Source organism: Oncorhynchus gorbuscha, linkage group LG09 (genome assembly GCF_021184085.1).
Source record: "Oncorhynchus gorbuscha isolate QuinsamMale2020 ecotype Even-year linkage group LG09, OgorEven_v1.0, whole genome shotgun sequence".
NCBI lineage: Eukaryota > Metazoa > Chordata > Actinopteri > Salmoniformes > Salmonidae > Oncorhynchus > Oncorhynchus gorbuscha.
This window is the reverse complement of record NC_060181.1, coordinates 29,275,072-29,290,043: the sequence shown is the minus strand read 5'-3', so window position 1 is coordinate 29,290,043 and position 14,972 is coordinate 29,275,072. Positions and strand designations below refer to the sequence as shown.

The 14,972-nt window shown below is 42.4% G+C and overlaps 1 protein-coding gene across 1 annotated transcript in view; it reads right to left on the bottom strand.

Annotated features, from left to right (window-relative positions):
- LOC124043371 (forkhead box protein O6-like) overlaps positions 1–5,396 on the bottom strand; it is a 70,043-nt gene extending 64,647 nt beyond the window's left edge. The window contains exon 1 of the mRNA XM_046361926.1: positions 4,115–5,396. Coding sequence (XP_046217882.1) covers positions 4,115–4,630 — 516 coding nt within the window. The 5' untranslated portion in view covers positions 4,631–5,396. The remainder of the gene's footprint in view (positions 1–4,114) is intronic.
- Positions 5,397–14,972: the final 9,576 nt, after the last annotated feature.

The following is a 14,972-nucleotide window of genomic DNA, read 5'->3' as shown; positions in this document are numbered from 1 at the left end:
TTCAACCTCCTACACTCCTAGAAAAAAACAGTGCTCTCTGGAACCTAAAAGGGTTCTTCGGCTGTCCCAATATGAGAACCCTTTGAAGAACCTTTTTTGTTTCCAGATAGAACTGCTTTGGGTTCCATGTACAACCCTTTCCACAGAAGGTTCTGTCTTGAACCAAAAAGGATTATTCTATGGGAACAGCCAAAGAATCCGTTTGGAACACACTCATAGGCCAGTATGGGTTTAAGGTACATGTATATAACACCTCACCTGAAACTACTCCATTTCAAATATTTTTTCAAAAGAAACATTGAACATCTCCAAGACAAAATGCTAGTGTAAAATCAGGTGAGCTAGTTATACTCTTTTGGCCATTGTCTAGTGTTTTGTGGTGGAAAACTACAAGGGTAGAGTATAACATGTCTTGACAGGCTAGAAAAAGCTTTTCTTTTTTTATTTGACAAGCTGGCATTCAATTGCCCCTCCCTGTTGCACACAACAAGATTCCATTCCCCCTGTCACAAGGGTTTTCATGGCTGATTTAAGATGGAATCGTCAACCCTGTTACTTTATTTGGCACTTAATAGGCACTTACTATAGTCATTATTTTATTTAACCTCATGAGATTGGAAAACATGAACATGTCCTCTTCATGACAGAATGTTAAAATAAGGTGAAATCAAAAAAACTTTGGACCAAACTACACTTCTCAAAAGGCACTGAATTGGTGGAACGACCCAGTTCACAACAGCTATTAAAGACTGCTTTTAATAACCGTCAGCTGACACTGTATTTGATTTGATCATCCCCCCACAACTTACTGATGTGGATGATTGTGTGTGTGTGTGTGTGTGTGTGTGTGTGTGTGTGTGTGTGTGTGTGTGTGTGTGTGTGTGTGTGTGTGTGTGTGTGTGTGTGTGTGTGTGTGTGTGTGTGTGTGTGTGTGTGTGTGTGTGTGTGTGTGTGTGTGTGTGTGTGTGTGTGTGTGTGTGTGTGTGTGTGTGTGTGTGTGTGCGTGCGTGTATGTGTGTGTATTTGCGTGCGTGTGTGTGCGCGTGCGTGTGTGTGTGTGTGTATTCACATGTAAGGGGAAAGGGGATGTACATGTGTGTGTTGTTCTGTGGTTAAAATGTTAATAAACCCTTTGCCCACTGTTACAGCACAATATGTGTGTGCCTGTTTTTAACAGTTATTATGATTGATTATGATTGAATCGAGTTGTTTTCACTCTCTCAGCCTATCAGATCGCTGCCAAACCAGCCAATCAAAGCCCTCGTTACACACAAATCCCTGTGGCAGAATCTGAGCTGGCATACAGTTAGGCATCCATGGGAGCAAGCACACACACACACACACACACACACACACACACACACACACACACACACACACAGGGACTGGAGAACTAAGCACCTTAAATCCAATTTAAAACCTAACCATAAAGATTGGAGTACTCCTGTCCCCTGCACTTACTTAGACCTAAATGAAATGTGGATTTCATTGAGATTAATTATTTCTCTTAACACTGCTTTCTTTCTCAGAATGTTATGAGTGTTGTATATTGTTTGAGAGAGTCAGGATTCCAGGTAAGGGATATTTAAGAGAGTGTGTGTGTGTGTGTGTGTGTGTGTGTGTGTGTGTGTGTGTGTGTGTGTGTGTGTGTGTGTGTGTGTGTGTGTGTGTGTGTGTGTGTGTGTGTGTGTGTGTGTGTGTGTGTGTGTGTGTGTGTGTGTGTGTGTGTGTGTGTGTGTGTGTGTGTGTGTGTGTGTGTGTGTGTGTGTGTGTGTGTGTGTGTGTGTTTACCACAAAACTGTAACAAAGTGACAGGAAGATGAAGGGTGTATTAAACAATGCGTCCTCTGGGTATGACTCAAAACAAGCCCTAAAGACAACCAGAGCTAAATTATACGACCTAAGGTCTAAGGCACTGATCAAATGGGTGAGTGCAATCTGTGTAGAATCGATCCTCTTGTTAATTAAACCTTTGGAAAAAATGATCAAATATTCAAATCTGTCTTTCAACCATTAAATGGTAGTAGGGCTTGGAGAGGTAAGACTAGGCCTATATGATTTGAACAAATAGGTCCTATAGAACCAAGAATCCTCTCCCCAACAACTGTGTCAATATAATCCTCACACAAAATGTGCAGTAAACTAAAGTAGATTACACAAACACTCCTCTATTAGATTAAACCCATATGAATTAGAATTTAAAGGATCATCTCTATTTTCGTGGAGTGACTTCATGTCATCATCTCCCGTTATTGTGCCTTTTTTTCTAACAGTTCAAAAAAAGCATCAAATTGCGTAGCCCGTGCGTAATCTTACAACTCGCGTAATGAAACAAGGTTGAGTTCGAACTGAACATGTTGTCACTCAGTCACTTCTACAATCAGATATTCTCCTTGTAATAAAATCATGACACGGATGCATCACAGCACAGCTCGCAGACAATATTTTCCTCCATAGCACAACAAGACGTTTATATTGGTACTGATTATCTCTGCTCTATATAGCCTATAGGCTGTAAACCCAAACAGGATGAACCCAGTAACCCTCTCCGCCTCCCTTTCAGACTCAACTCACCGCCCCTTTCTACACACCACGTTTACATGCACACCAATATCCCGTTATTGTTCGGGATACTCAAGTATTCTGTTTTGAATTGACGCATATAAACATCATATCCCGTTTACAATAACCTTAAAAAGCTTGAATCCCGGTTAGGAGAAACCCGGATAAAATGCCTGGGATATGCTGATGTTAGATGGGATTATGAGGCATGTAAACATCTTATCCTGTTTACTGTTGTTTTTCGTGGTCTGCGCAGGCTCCGTTTCGCATACCGTCGAAATGGGAAAGGGGGATACCTCGTCGGTTGTTCAACTGAAATGTGTCTTCCACATTTAACCCAACCCCTCTGAATCAGAGAGGTGCGGGGGGCTGCCTTAATCCACATCCAAGTCTTCGGCGCCCGGGGAACTGTGGGTTAACTGCCTTGCTCAGGGGCAGAATGACAGATTTTTACCTTGGGTGTTATGTGATGTTGTCATCTGATTGTCAAACAAATCACTTTAAGAAGTAGGCTACTTGCACAGTTCGATTCACCAAAATTCCACAATAATTTATTTTGCTGATACTCTGTACTGGTCCGTATAGCCTACTGGTTACATTCACCCCTAATATATACAACGTTCTGCTTATAATATCCGAAATTTGGTAAAGCCTATTCTAATTTCCGACATTTGGTAGGCCATTTGTTTGACAACTGTAGTTAGACAGGCCTACATGCAGCTTCTCTTCTGTCATAACTTGTTGACCCAGAAGACTAAACAAAGTATTTCACTAGAATGTCTTACATCGACAGAAAGATCTCGTTAACACCGGTAAAATTGTATGTTTCGTTTAGGGACCGGAGAGAAAACGTAATAACTCCAAAACTGTGTAAAGATTGGTATTGTGCAAAATGTCCAAATATGATCAGTTTGACAGGTTTTATGGAAATGAAAAGTTGAGAAAAAGATCCGTGTCAAACACAGTACATTCTCATTTTCTCAAGATTTGCTGAAAGAAATAACTCATAATTCTCCACTCCTGTGCCCAAGACAAAATGTAAATGTGTTGTATAATTTTACAGCAAAAAAATGCATAATTCTGCAGGAGTTGGCCTACAGTTAGTGTCTATATTTCAGTTACTATTCCATTTAACCCACATGAACTGGATAAATTGAACCTTGTGAGCGGGATATCAAAGGTAACCAGTTTATCCCGAATAAGACCTTAAGCGGGATATGAGCAACTATCCGGAATTCTGTGTGCATGTAAACGTGGTCATGACTGACTGCACCGTGGAGATTACAGTGGGAAATGTGGGGAAATGCGAAAGCCTGAACTCGTTAGAAACAATACTTTACTTTAACCATCAGTTGAGAGACATCAATTATTATGGCTGGAGTCTGAACAGCCGCCTGTAGTTAAGATACAAAACCCAAACGAAATGATCAAAGGCTAAAATGTATTTTATGGAAAGACAGTGGCATAGGCCTGAAGGCTACCCCCTATCAACACACACACCATCAACATATAGAGGCGAATTATTATGAATGTCAATAGGCTGTTACTGTACCTTCCATCCAGCTGAACTATTGCTGTCGCCTTTATCCTTGAAATAAGGGACAAAGCGCACCATCCAATCGTAAACCTGCGACAGAGTGAGTCTCTTCTCCGGGACACTCTCAATGGCACGCGTGATGAGGTCCGCGTACGACTGGTTTCCCCACGCGTTCCTCCGGGACGACTTGGCTTTGCGCAGCTGGCCAGCCACGTCGAGGGAAGCCCCCGACATGCATGTAGGTGCGCCGGGTGCGATAGGGACCGGGGCGCCGGATGGATGTTTGAGCTCTACCGGTGCGCCACCTCTTCCCTCCGCTGCTCCGCCGCGGCATGTCGGCACGTTGTACTGAAGCTGCTCCAGTTTGATAGATGCCAGGGGCAGACCTCGATTTGCTTCATCCACTCCCCGTGGGAAATCCTCAGGACACGGCGGCAGCGGCCAGCATGACCGAGGCCGGCCCTCCAGCTCGTATTCATGATTGATTCCAACCTGATGCGCGTCCATGCCGTTCTTCTCCATCATCAGCATCTATCCGTCTGGATTAATGCCGGAGAGGCAAGGTCACAGAGAAAGAAGCAAACCACTCTAATCCTCCAATTGCCGTTGGAATGGTTCAAATAGCCCAAACGTGCCTTCTTGCCTACAAGCAACTGCTACTGTCTGATACAAACATCTGATAAAACAATATGAAAAAGCCAGGAGAGGCGTGGAGTGGGATCATTCTGGAAGAGCATGTATTCTCTATGCAGTATCAGAACAGACCATAAACAACACGTATCCAGCGCGCAGCACACTAAATAAACTAGGTCCAGGTGATGGTTAAAAATCCATTCTCAAACTCATGTATAGATTCAGCAACACAGACTTGATGAATTGTGACTAGCCTAATGTCCCTTTGAAAACGGTCTACTGCAGCAACAGTTGATTCCCTTGTCCAACGGCTATACTGGCTGGCAGGCTTTGACGATATATTCGATCAAACCCCAGGATTAAAGCCCAAAAAATGTGACTGTCTCTCACGAAGTTTCCACACGCTTACTGTTTCTGTCGTGTGGAATCTCCTCTCCGTCTCCTCTGCAGATTGGTGACCGGCTTTCACTCACACGCAAGCGCTCACGCGAAAACAGAACACGCACTCATTGCTGATAGTAACACACTGGCTGACTGTGCGAACTGCGCGCAATTACTCCTCTTAAAAATAGGCTCACTCTATGAATCATTTATAAACCCGCAGAATTCCAGACGAAAAAAAAGCCTCGCAGGCGGCTCGTGGAGCATGCTCTGTTTGCGTCTTCCTCCTCTCACGCCACGAAGACGCCCTGTCAAAAATGCATTACATGTCTTTAATAACCTCCCTTATTTCGTAAGATTGTTTTATTATTACCATATCATATTCCATCCACATTGGTACACCGGTGTGTATCAGTCAGTGAGGTTTGAGCATCAAGCGACTCAATTGTAGCGTTGAAGAAGTGCCTCTTACACACACTTAGACAAGGCTTGGAACAAGGCACTCCCTGTATAACAGGTTAAGTGAAAGGGAATATCTATACTATTCTGTATACAGCATCGTTTCACATTGTTATTCCACGTTTTTATTCACAATTCTTGGGAATTCTTGGGAAATTCGATTTGATTGTTTAATGTTTATTGATTTGGGAATAAATAGTAAGGCCTAAATAAATACCAATTGATGGGGAACGAACTATTGTGCTTTAGCTATTGAAATTGTGATGATCTTCCATGTCCTGCATATGATCGTCAATCAAATGTATACCTGTTGCTGAGAGAGACGGGGATGAGCATGAAATGTTCACCTCAAGAGTGGGGCATCTATAAACCTAGAATGTCTTATTGTGCACGCGCCAGTTCAGTTACATCAACTGCCAACACTGTATTGAATCATTCTAATATGTATTTATTATTTAATAAATATTTCATACAAAATTATGACCGGGTTAATTAATGCTACCAAATAAATATTTCTTAATTTAAGCATGAGCGTCTGCCAGATTCCCTATACATATTCCATATGTCTGAGACAAGAAAACCAGTAAAGCCGAAATGACATATCCTTTGAAATAATAATTGGCTCGCGGTTTCATTTCATACCATGCTTTCTCTGCACGGGTGATTTCTCCAGCAGATAGAGAGGGGGACGGGAGCAACAGTTGTGAATGTCACACTCAATTGGCGCCCGCGGACTGCAACCATGCCCACGTCTATAGGGGGGATTCTGCCTGCGCAGCGACACTGCCTTGTGTGACCCCTCATTGGGTTCAAGTTGTGGGGTATCCATACTGAACTCATTCCAACTCAAGTGTCTCTCTACTTTTCACTTTATGCATTGGCTGTTATTCTATAAAATTAAGGGGGCTTTGTCTGTTATGCACATGTAGTTTGATATAAAGTTATTATATTCGACTATATTCTATTCTACTTCATTTAATTATATTATACTATATTATATAATACACTAAGTGTACAAAACACGAGGAACACATCCCTAATATTGAGTTGCACCCCACTTTTGCCCTCAGAACAGCCTCATTTCATCGGGGCATAGACTCTAACAAGGTGTTGAAAGCCTTCCGGAGGGATGCTGGCCCATGCTGACTCCAATGCTTCCCACAGTTGTGTCAAGTTGGCTGGAGGTCATTTGTGTGGTAGACCATTCTTGATACACATGGGAAACTGTTGAGAGTGAAAACCCCAGCAGCGTTGCAGTTCTTGACACAAATCGGTGTGCCTAGCCCATACTACCATACCCCGTTCAAAGGCACTTCAATCTTTTGTCTTGCCCATTCACCCTCTGAATGGCACACATACACAATTCATGTCTCAATTGTCTCGAGGCTTAAAAATCATTCTTTAACCCGTCTCCTCCCCTTCATCTACATTGATTGAAGTAGATATAACAGGTGACATCAATAAGGGATCCTAGCTTCACCTGTAATTCACCTGGTCAGTCTATGTCATGGAAAGAGCAGGTGTTCTTAATGTTTTGTAAACAGTGTATATTCTATAATATATTCTATTCTATAACCCCATTATCCTGTTTTCAATGGAAAATCCCCTGCACTATTGACAGCTTGGTTGTCACGGGCAACCATATCCTCAAATGCTGGTATAGTGGAATGCTTTCATGGTGGCTAAACTAGTCTATCACAACATGAGATGTGAAAGAGAAAGAGTGGGGGACAAGAGGAGGGAAGGAGAGGGTGAGAGTGACAGAGGGAAAGAGGGAAAGAGAGAGTGGGGTGGGGCAATACACGGAGGGGAGGGGGAGGGTTGGGAGATGATGTGTGTGAGAGAAGGGGAGGGTGAGAAGAGAAGGAAGAGTAGAGTGTGAAAGAGTGAAGGAGAGGGGGGAACAAAAACAGGAGGGGAGGAGTAGAGGGTGAGAGAGAGGGAAAATGAGGGAGAGATGCCATAAATGAGAAACCGAGGGGTAATTCAAAACACATGGCCCCTGCCCTGCGGTCTGGAGAGGAGATTTTTATGCACCACAGTGAAGTTGTAACTGGAATGCGGTGTGACTCCTATTCTATGGAATGCAAACACTGAAACACTGCCAGCTGAGTTGAGTGGAGCTGTGTGTAATGATCTATTATAGCCCGTAGCAAGCTAAGCTTTTGGGCATTGGCACTGACAAACAAACATGGAAGCTGCAAAATCAAACAGCAGCAACAACAACAGGAGAAAAATCAGTGAACCAATGAACCTCTAGCTAACTACACAGTGTACATTACCAGGATTACTACTGATGTGTTTACTGGGATGGGATGATGATGTCACTCCCACCCTTGTGTTGAGAAACAACGACGGTCTGACTGACTATAGCTCCAATTAGGCAACTCAGAAGAGTAGACTCACATGTACAACACGTGAGGCATGTCCACTGAACAAAATTTACCCTTTTAAAAACCCTTCTGAATTTGACTTTGAGAGCCAGACTCCATTTTTGCGCTGTACTGTTCAGGTACTCAACTGTGAGCCCATTCCTAGCTCTAAGACCATTTAACATCCCTTCATCTCCCTCCCTCTCAATCTTTCTCTCTTTCTGTTCATCAATGATGTTCCCTCCCTCTCGCGCTCCTTCCTCTACAACCCACTGCTGTTACATAAGGAGAGCTGTGGGTGTTGTTTTGTGGTGCGACTTGGGGGTTGTGTGTGTGGTGTGTGTGTGCGGTGTGCGCATGTGTGAGTGTGTGGAAACAGCGGGAAAGGAAGTCTGGTTGTCTGCAGCCAGTACACAGCCCATGGTCATCCCAGGAATATGTCTCCACCTTGGGCCTGGGCTGCCTGGAGGCTTGGGCTGCAGCCAACCATGTGACTTCTCAATGTGACAGAACCATGGAGAAACACTCCACTCTCCTCAGCTCCTAGCCTGGTCCCACGTCTGTTTGTGTCATTTGATGTGACAATGACCATAGCAGTTGGTTAGCATGAATAGATCTGGGACCAGGCTACTCAACTATTACTTCTCTCACTTTTTAGTACTTTCCCAAAGACAAAAAGGCAGCGTTTTATTTTACTCCCAAGTATTGCCACTGGCGGTAGTGTGTTGGTTTGACTAGCACTTCCTGCCTTTTATTAGGTGGAAAGCAAACCACAATGCAAAATTGTCCCTTTGGTATTCATCAATGTGGTATTAGTAATATTTTAAAGGAGATTGATTCTTGAAGAATCCAACTGAAAAATGGCTCATGAGCTTAGTTCAACTGGCGTACCACATCAGAACCCAAAATACAGTTGAAGTTGTGAGTTTACATACACTTAGGTTGGAGTCATTAAAACTTGTTTTTCAACCACTCCACAAATTTCTTGTTAACAAACTATAGTTTTGGCATGTCGGTTAGGGCATCGACTTTGTGCCTTACAAGTCATTTTCACAACTATTGTTTACAGACAGATTATTTCACTTATTTCAATGTATCACAATTCCAGTGGGTCAGAAGCTTACATGCACTAAGTTGACTGTGCCTTTAAACAGCTTGGAAAATGATGTCATGGCTTTAGAAGCTTCTGATAGGCTAATTGACATTATTTGAGTCAATTAGAGGTGTACCTGTGGATGATATTTCAAGGCCTACCTTCAAACTCAGTGCCTCTTTGCTTGACATCATGGGAAAATCAAAAGAAATCATCCAAGACCTCAGAAAACTAATTGTAGACCTCCACAAGTCTGGTTCATTCTTGGGAGTAATTTCCAAATGCCTGAAGGTACCACATTCATCTGTACAAACAATAGTACGCAACTATAAATACCATGGGACCATACAGCCGTCATACCGCTCAGTAAGTAGACGTGCTCTGTCTCCTAGAGATGAACGTACTTTGGTGCAAAAAGTGCAAATCAATCCCAGAACAACAGCAAAGGACCTTGTGAAGGTGCTGGAGGAAACCGGTACAAAAGTATCTATATCCACAGTAAAACAAGTCCTATATCGACATAACCTGAAAGGCCGCTCAGCAAGGAAGAAGCCACTGCTCCAAAACCTCCATAAAAAGCCAGACTACGGTTTGCACATGGGGACAAAGATCATACTTTTTGGATAAATGTCCTCTGGTCTGATGAAACAAAAATAGAACTGTTTGGCCATAATGCCCATTGTTATGTTTGGAGGAAAAAGGGGGGAGGCTTGCCAGCCAAAGAACACCATCCCAACCATGAAGCACAGGGGTGGCAGCATCATGTTGTGGAGGTGCTTTGCTGCAAGTTGTGGTGCACTTTACAAAATAGATGGCATCATGATGTAGGAAAATTATGTGGATATATTGAAGCAACCTCTCAAGACATCAGTCAGGAAGTTAAAGCTTGGTCGCAAATGGGTCTTCCAAATGGACCCAAGCATACTTCCACAGTTGTGGCAAAATGGCTTAAGGACAACAAAGTCAAGGTATTGGAGTGGCCATCACAATGCCCTGACCTCAATCCCATAGAAAATTTGTGGGCAGAACTGAAAAAGCACGCGCGAGCAAGGAGACCTACAAACCTGCCTCAGTTACACCAGCTCTGTCAGGAGGAATGGGCCAAAATTCACCAAACTTATTGTGGGAAGCTTGTGGAGGGCTACTCAAAGCATTTGACCCATGTTTAACAATTGAAAGGCAATGCTACCAAATACTAATTGAGTGTATGCAAACTTCTGACCCACTGGGAATGTGACGAAAGAAATAAAAGCTGAAATAAATCATTCTCTCAGCTATTATTCTGATATTTCACATTGTTAAAATAAAGTGGTGATCCTAACTGACCGAAAAAATGTTTTTTTTTACTAGGATTAAATGGCAGGAATTGTAAAAATCTGAGTTTAAATGTATTTGGCTAAGGTAAATGTAAACTTCCGACTTAAACTGTATAAGGTTGTTTTACTCCAATGTTTGTAAACAAAGTAAATGTGGACAAACTCTATATAGCCTCAAACATGATTAAACAATTTTGATATCAAGGATGGTCAGTCATTCCAGCCATAGTTGTGTCTATGAATTTGAGAGGGGTTACATTTCTCCAGGCCCAGCCCTCAGCTTTTTACCAAAACAGGGGTGGGAGTACGCTTTGTTGTTGTTTCAACTGCTGATTCCCGCTTTAAAAATTCCCCTTCAGCACACAGTGTTCCGTGTTCAGTGTGCCCTGTGTGTGTGTGGCAGACAGACAGTCTTCCCTCTGCCACACCTGCCTAAGAGAGATTTAGCTAACACTATCCGACACCTAGCGCTAATCCTGTTTCAGATTGCATCCTCATCCATGAAATCCACTCACACAGGGAGTGAAAATACACAGTGATGCAGTGCAGGTAGAGGTGTTACAAAGATAATCTTCCCCGCCACTTTCGTCCTCTGGTTTTAAGGAAACAGAAAGGAAATTTCACAACTAAAGAATTACAGCAGTCAGATGGATGCAACCAGAGCCATATTGTATGGTTGAGAGGGATGAGAGAAAATAAATGAGAAATAGGTCTGGCTGTACAACCGATTGGCAAACGTACTGCAAATTGAGAAATCATGTGACTAAACTGATTAAAAATAATAAACTACACTATGAAACAAAAATATATGACAAAGAATGATAGTAAAAAAGCTTTGGAGCCGCTTAAATGAAATTTTGGGCAAAAAGGCAAACTCCGCTCCACCATTCATTGAATCAGATGGCTCATTCATCACAAAAACCATTGATATTAGTAATTACTTTAATGATTTTTTCATTGGCAAGATTAGTAAACTTACGCATGACATGCCAGCAACAAAGGCTGACACTACACATTCAAGTATATCTGACCAAATTATGAAAGACAAGCATTGTAAATTTTGAATTCTGTAAATTAAGTGTGTAAGAGGTGAAAAAATGATTGTTGTCTATCAACAATGACAAGCCACCGGGGTCTGACAGCTTGGATGGAAAATGACTGAGGATAATAGCGGACGATAATGGCACTTCTATTTGCCATATCTTCAATTTAAGCCTACTAGAAAGTGTGTACCCTCGGGTCTGGAGGGAATCAAAAGTTATTCCTCTACCTAAGAATAGTAAAGCCCCCTTAACTGGCTCAAATACCCGACCAATGAGCCTGTTACCAACCCTTGCTATACTTCTGGAAAAAAATTGTGTTGGACCAGATACAATGCAATTTTAGAGTAAACAAATTTACAACACTTTCAGCACACATATAGGGAAGGACATTCAACAAGCACAGCACTTACACAAATGATTGATAATTGTCTGAGAGAAATTGATGATAAAAATATTGTGGGGGCAGTTTTGTTAAACTTCAGTGTGGCTTTTGACACTATCAGTCATAGTCTGTTGCTGGAAACACATATGTGTTATCGCTTTACACCCCCTGCTATATTGTGGATAAAGAGTTACCGGTCTAACAGAACACAGAGGGTGTTATTTAATGGAAGCCTCTCCAACAAAATTAAAGTAGAATCAGGAATACCCCAGGGCAGCTGTCTAGGTCCCTTACTTTTTACAATCTTTACTAATGGCATGGCTTTGAGTAATGCCAGTGTGTCTATGTATGCGGATGACTTAACACTATACACGTCAGCTACTACATCGACTGAAATGACAGCATCAAAGAGCTGTAGTTAGTTGGGTGGCAAGGAATAAGTTAGTCCTAAATATTTCAAAAACTAAAAGCATTGTATTTGGGACAAATCATTCACTATACCTCAACGAAATCTTGTAATGAATAATGTCAAAATTGACCAAGTTGAGGAGACTAAACTGCTTGGAGTAACCATGGATTGTAAACTATCATGGTCAAAACATATTGATAGAACAGTAGCTACGATGGGGAGAAGTCTGTCTATAATAATGCTCTGCATTCTTAACAGCACTATCAACAAGGCAGGTTCTACAGGCCCTAGTTTTGTTACACCTGGACTACTGTTCAGTTGTGTTGTCAGTTTTCAACTGGCTCAGAACAGCGCAGCACAGCTGGCCCGTGGATGTACATGGAGAGCTAACAATAATAATATGCATGTCAATCTCTCCTGGTTCAAAGTGGAGGAGAAATTTACTTCATCACTGCTTGTGAGCGGTATTGACATGTTGAATGCACCATGCTGTCTGTTTGAACCACTGGCATACAGCTCGGACACCCATGCATACCCCACAAGACATGCCACCAGAGGTTTCTTCACAGGCCCCAAGTCCAGAACAGACTATGGAGGTGCACAGTACTACATAGAGCCATGGTTACATGGAACTCTATTCCACGTCAGGTAACTGATGTAAAATTAGATTTAAAAAAACACATAAAAATACACCTTATGGAACAGCGGGGACTGAAACACAAACAAACATGTATACAAACTCACGATAACATACGCACTATACACACACGTGTTATAGATATGTGGTAGTAGAGTCGGGCCTGAGGGCACACACAATACGTTGTGAAATCTCTTATGAATGTATTGTAATGCTATTAAAATGCATAACTGCCTTTATTTTGCTGGACCCCTGGAAGAGTAGCTGCTGCCTTGGAATGACTGGATGCAACCACAAGATAAAACAGGCTATTCAGGTTAGTAGGGAAATAGGGAATGGTGAATAACCTCCATTTGTTTTACAGTATGTCACTGAAATCACCGGGTATGCCCAAAAGGCAAAGCAACTATTATATGTAATATAAATACACAGTAAATGTGTGATTGAAATGACCCAGTCCTGTGGACCAGGGGTCCAATTCAGTCAATTCATGAATCAAAACAATTCCTCATATTAAACAACGGGCAAATTATTAATGAATCATTTACGTTCATGAAACTGAACGGTCTCCAACCCGGCTGTATAAATGTAGCAGGAGTTCCCATGAACTGGTCTGACCACTGTGGTCTGCTGCCCTAGCAGTGATCCCATAATGGACCTGGCTGGCCTGCCTAGTTTACTGCACACTGGAGGAAAGTCCTTGAGCTGGCTGACTGACCACCACAGCTCAGTCCACAGGGTGGAGTAGAAAACAGTTACAGTTACTGCATAATGAAGTCATTCCCAGGGTTCAAGGCACAACTACTCATGAGAGGCTGCCTACAGTCTGCAGAAGAGAGCACTCGTTCACTACCCCTCAATGGGATCTCACAAATGGACTGGTGGAAATATGTTGGATTCTACTTCTAGCACACTGAGGGGCCTGGTAGGGATGTAGAGGTATAGAACATTGGGTGTGACAAGGTGGGAGAGGGGTAGGTGACTTTGTGAGGGACATCACCGGGTGCTTTCCTCCCTGTCTCCCCTATCTCTAAGATGTCTTGAGAGTTCCGCTTCACTGCATGCGACAGGCGATTGGGGTGATCAGGGCCGGTGCGGTCTCGCCACCCCTCCTTCACTCAGCTGTCTCAGCAGGTCACCTGTGGCCCCTGAAGCCGCTACATCACAACATGTGAGTTGCATACTCAATATACTAATAGATACTGAAGGATAATATACCACAGTATTACAGGTAGTATCTTTTAGTCTCCATTTTGAATTTCATGTGTGAAACTACCAGGAAATATACTCGTCTCAGCCTATACATTCCTGTGTTAAATCATGTGAGGCGGGATTTATTTTCTCTGTAATTTCTATTATCTCAGTGGTCACAGGTTAACACAGAGGAGAGTGAGAATGGAAGATAGAGAGAATAACAAAAATAATACCTGGATTAGAAAAAAAAATAGAGTTCAGAGGGTCGTATCTCATTAAGCAATTGAGAAAGTTAATTAGGCAGTGCTGATAATTATTACCATGGCAACCTGAGCGCACTCATGCAAATTTGATTAAGGAGTTGCTGGTTGTTTATCTGCACTGGTGAGACAGAGATGGCGTTCAAAAATGCCAGCCTATTCCCTATGTAGTGAACTCCTTTTGATCAGGGCCCTGTTCACATTAAGTGCACTATATAGGGAATAAAGTGCCATTTGGGATAAACCCAGAGACGGCATAGCAGGGCCAGCGAAGAGCCCCAGAGACCCCTACAGGTGAGATGGTGTAGCTGCATGTTCTCTTACTAAACCCACTCCAGAGTTTCTCTAAATAAGATCACCTCATGGAGCAGAGCATGACTATGGTATTGCCAACATTCCTTTACAACAGACAATCACAAGCATTAAGATGTTACTAAAATATATAATACCAGCAAAAAGGCAAAAACCTGATAGCTTTGCTACTGACCCTCAAAACTGGAAACAAAGGCACATGATGTGGGTCTTTGATTGACCTTCAACACTGTCCTTTTAAAATCAACAATGATCAGTTCAATTCACAATATGAATCTTTGACTGACTACATTATGAATCCAATGTCTGCTACCATCTATTCATTGGTACAGAACACTAACAATAATATATAATAATATATTTCCTAAATGGATGCCTCTAC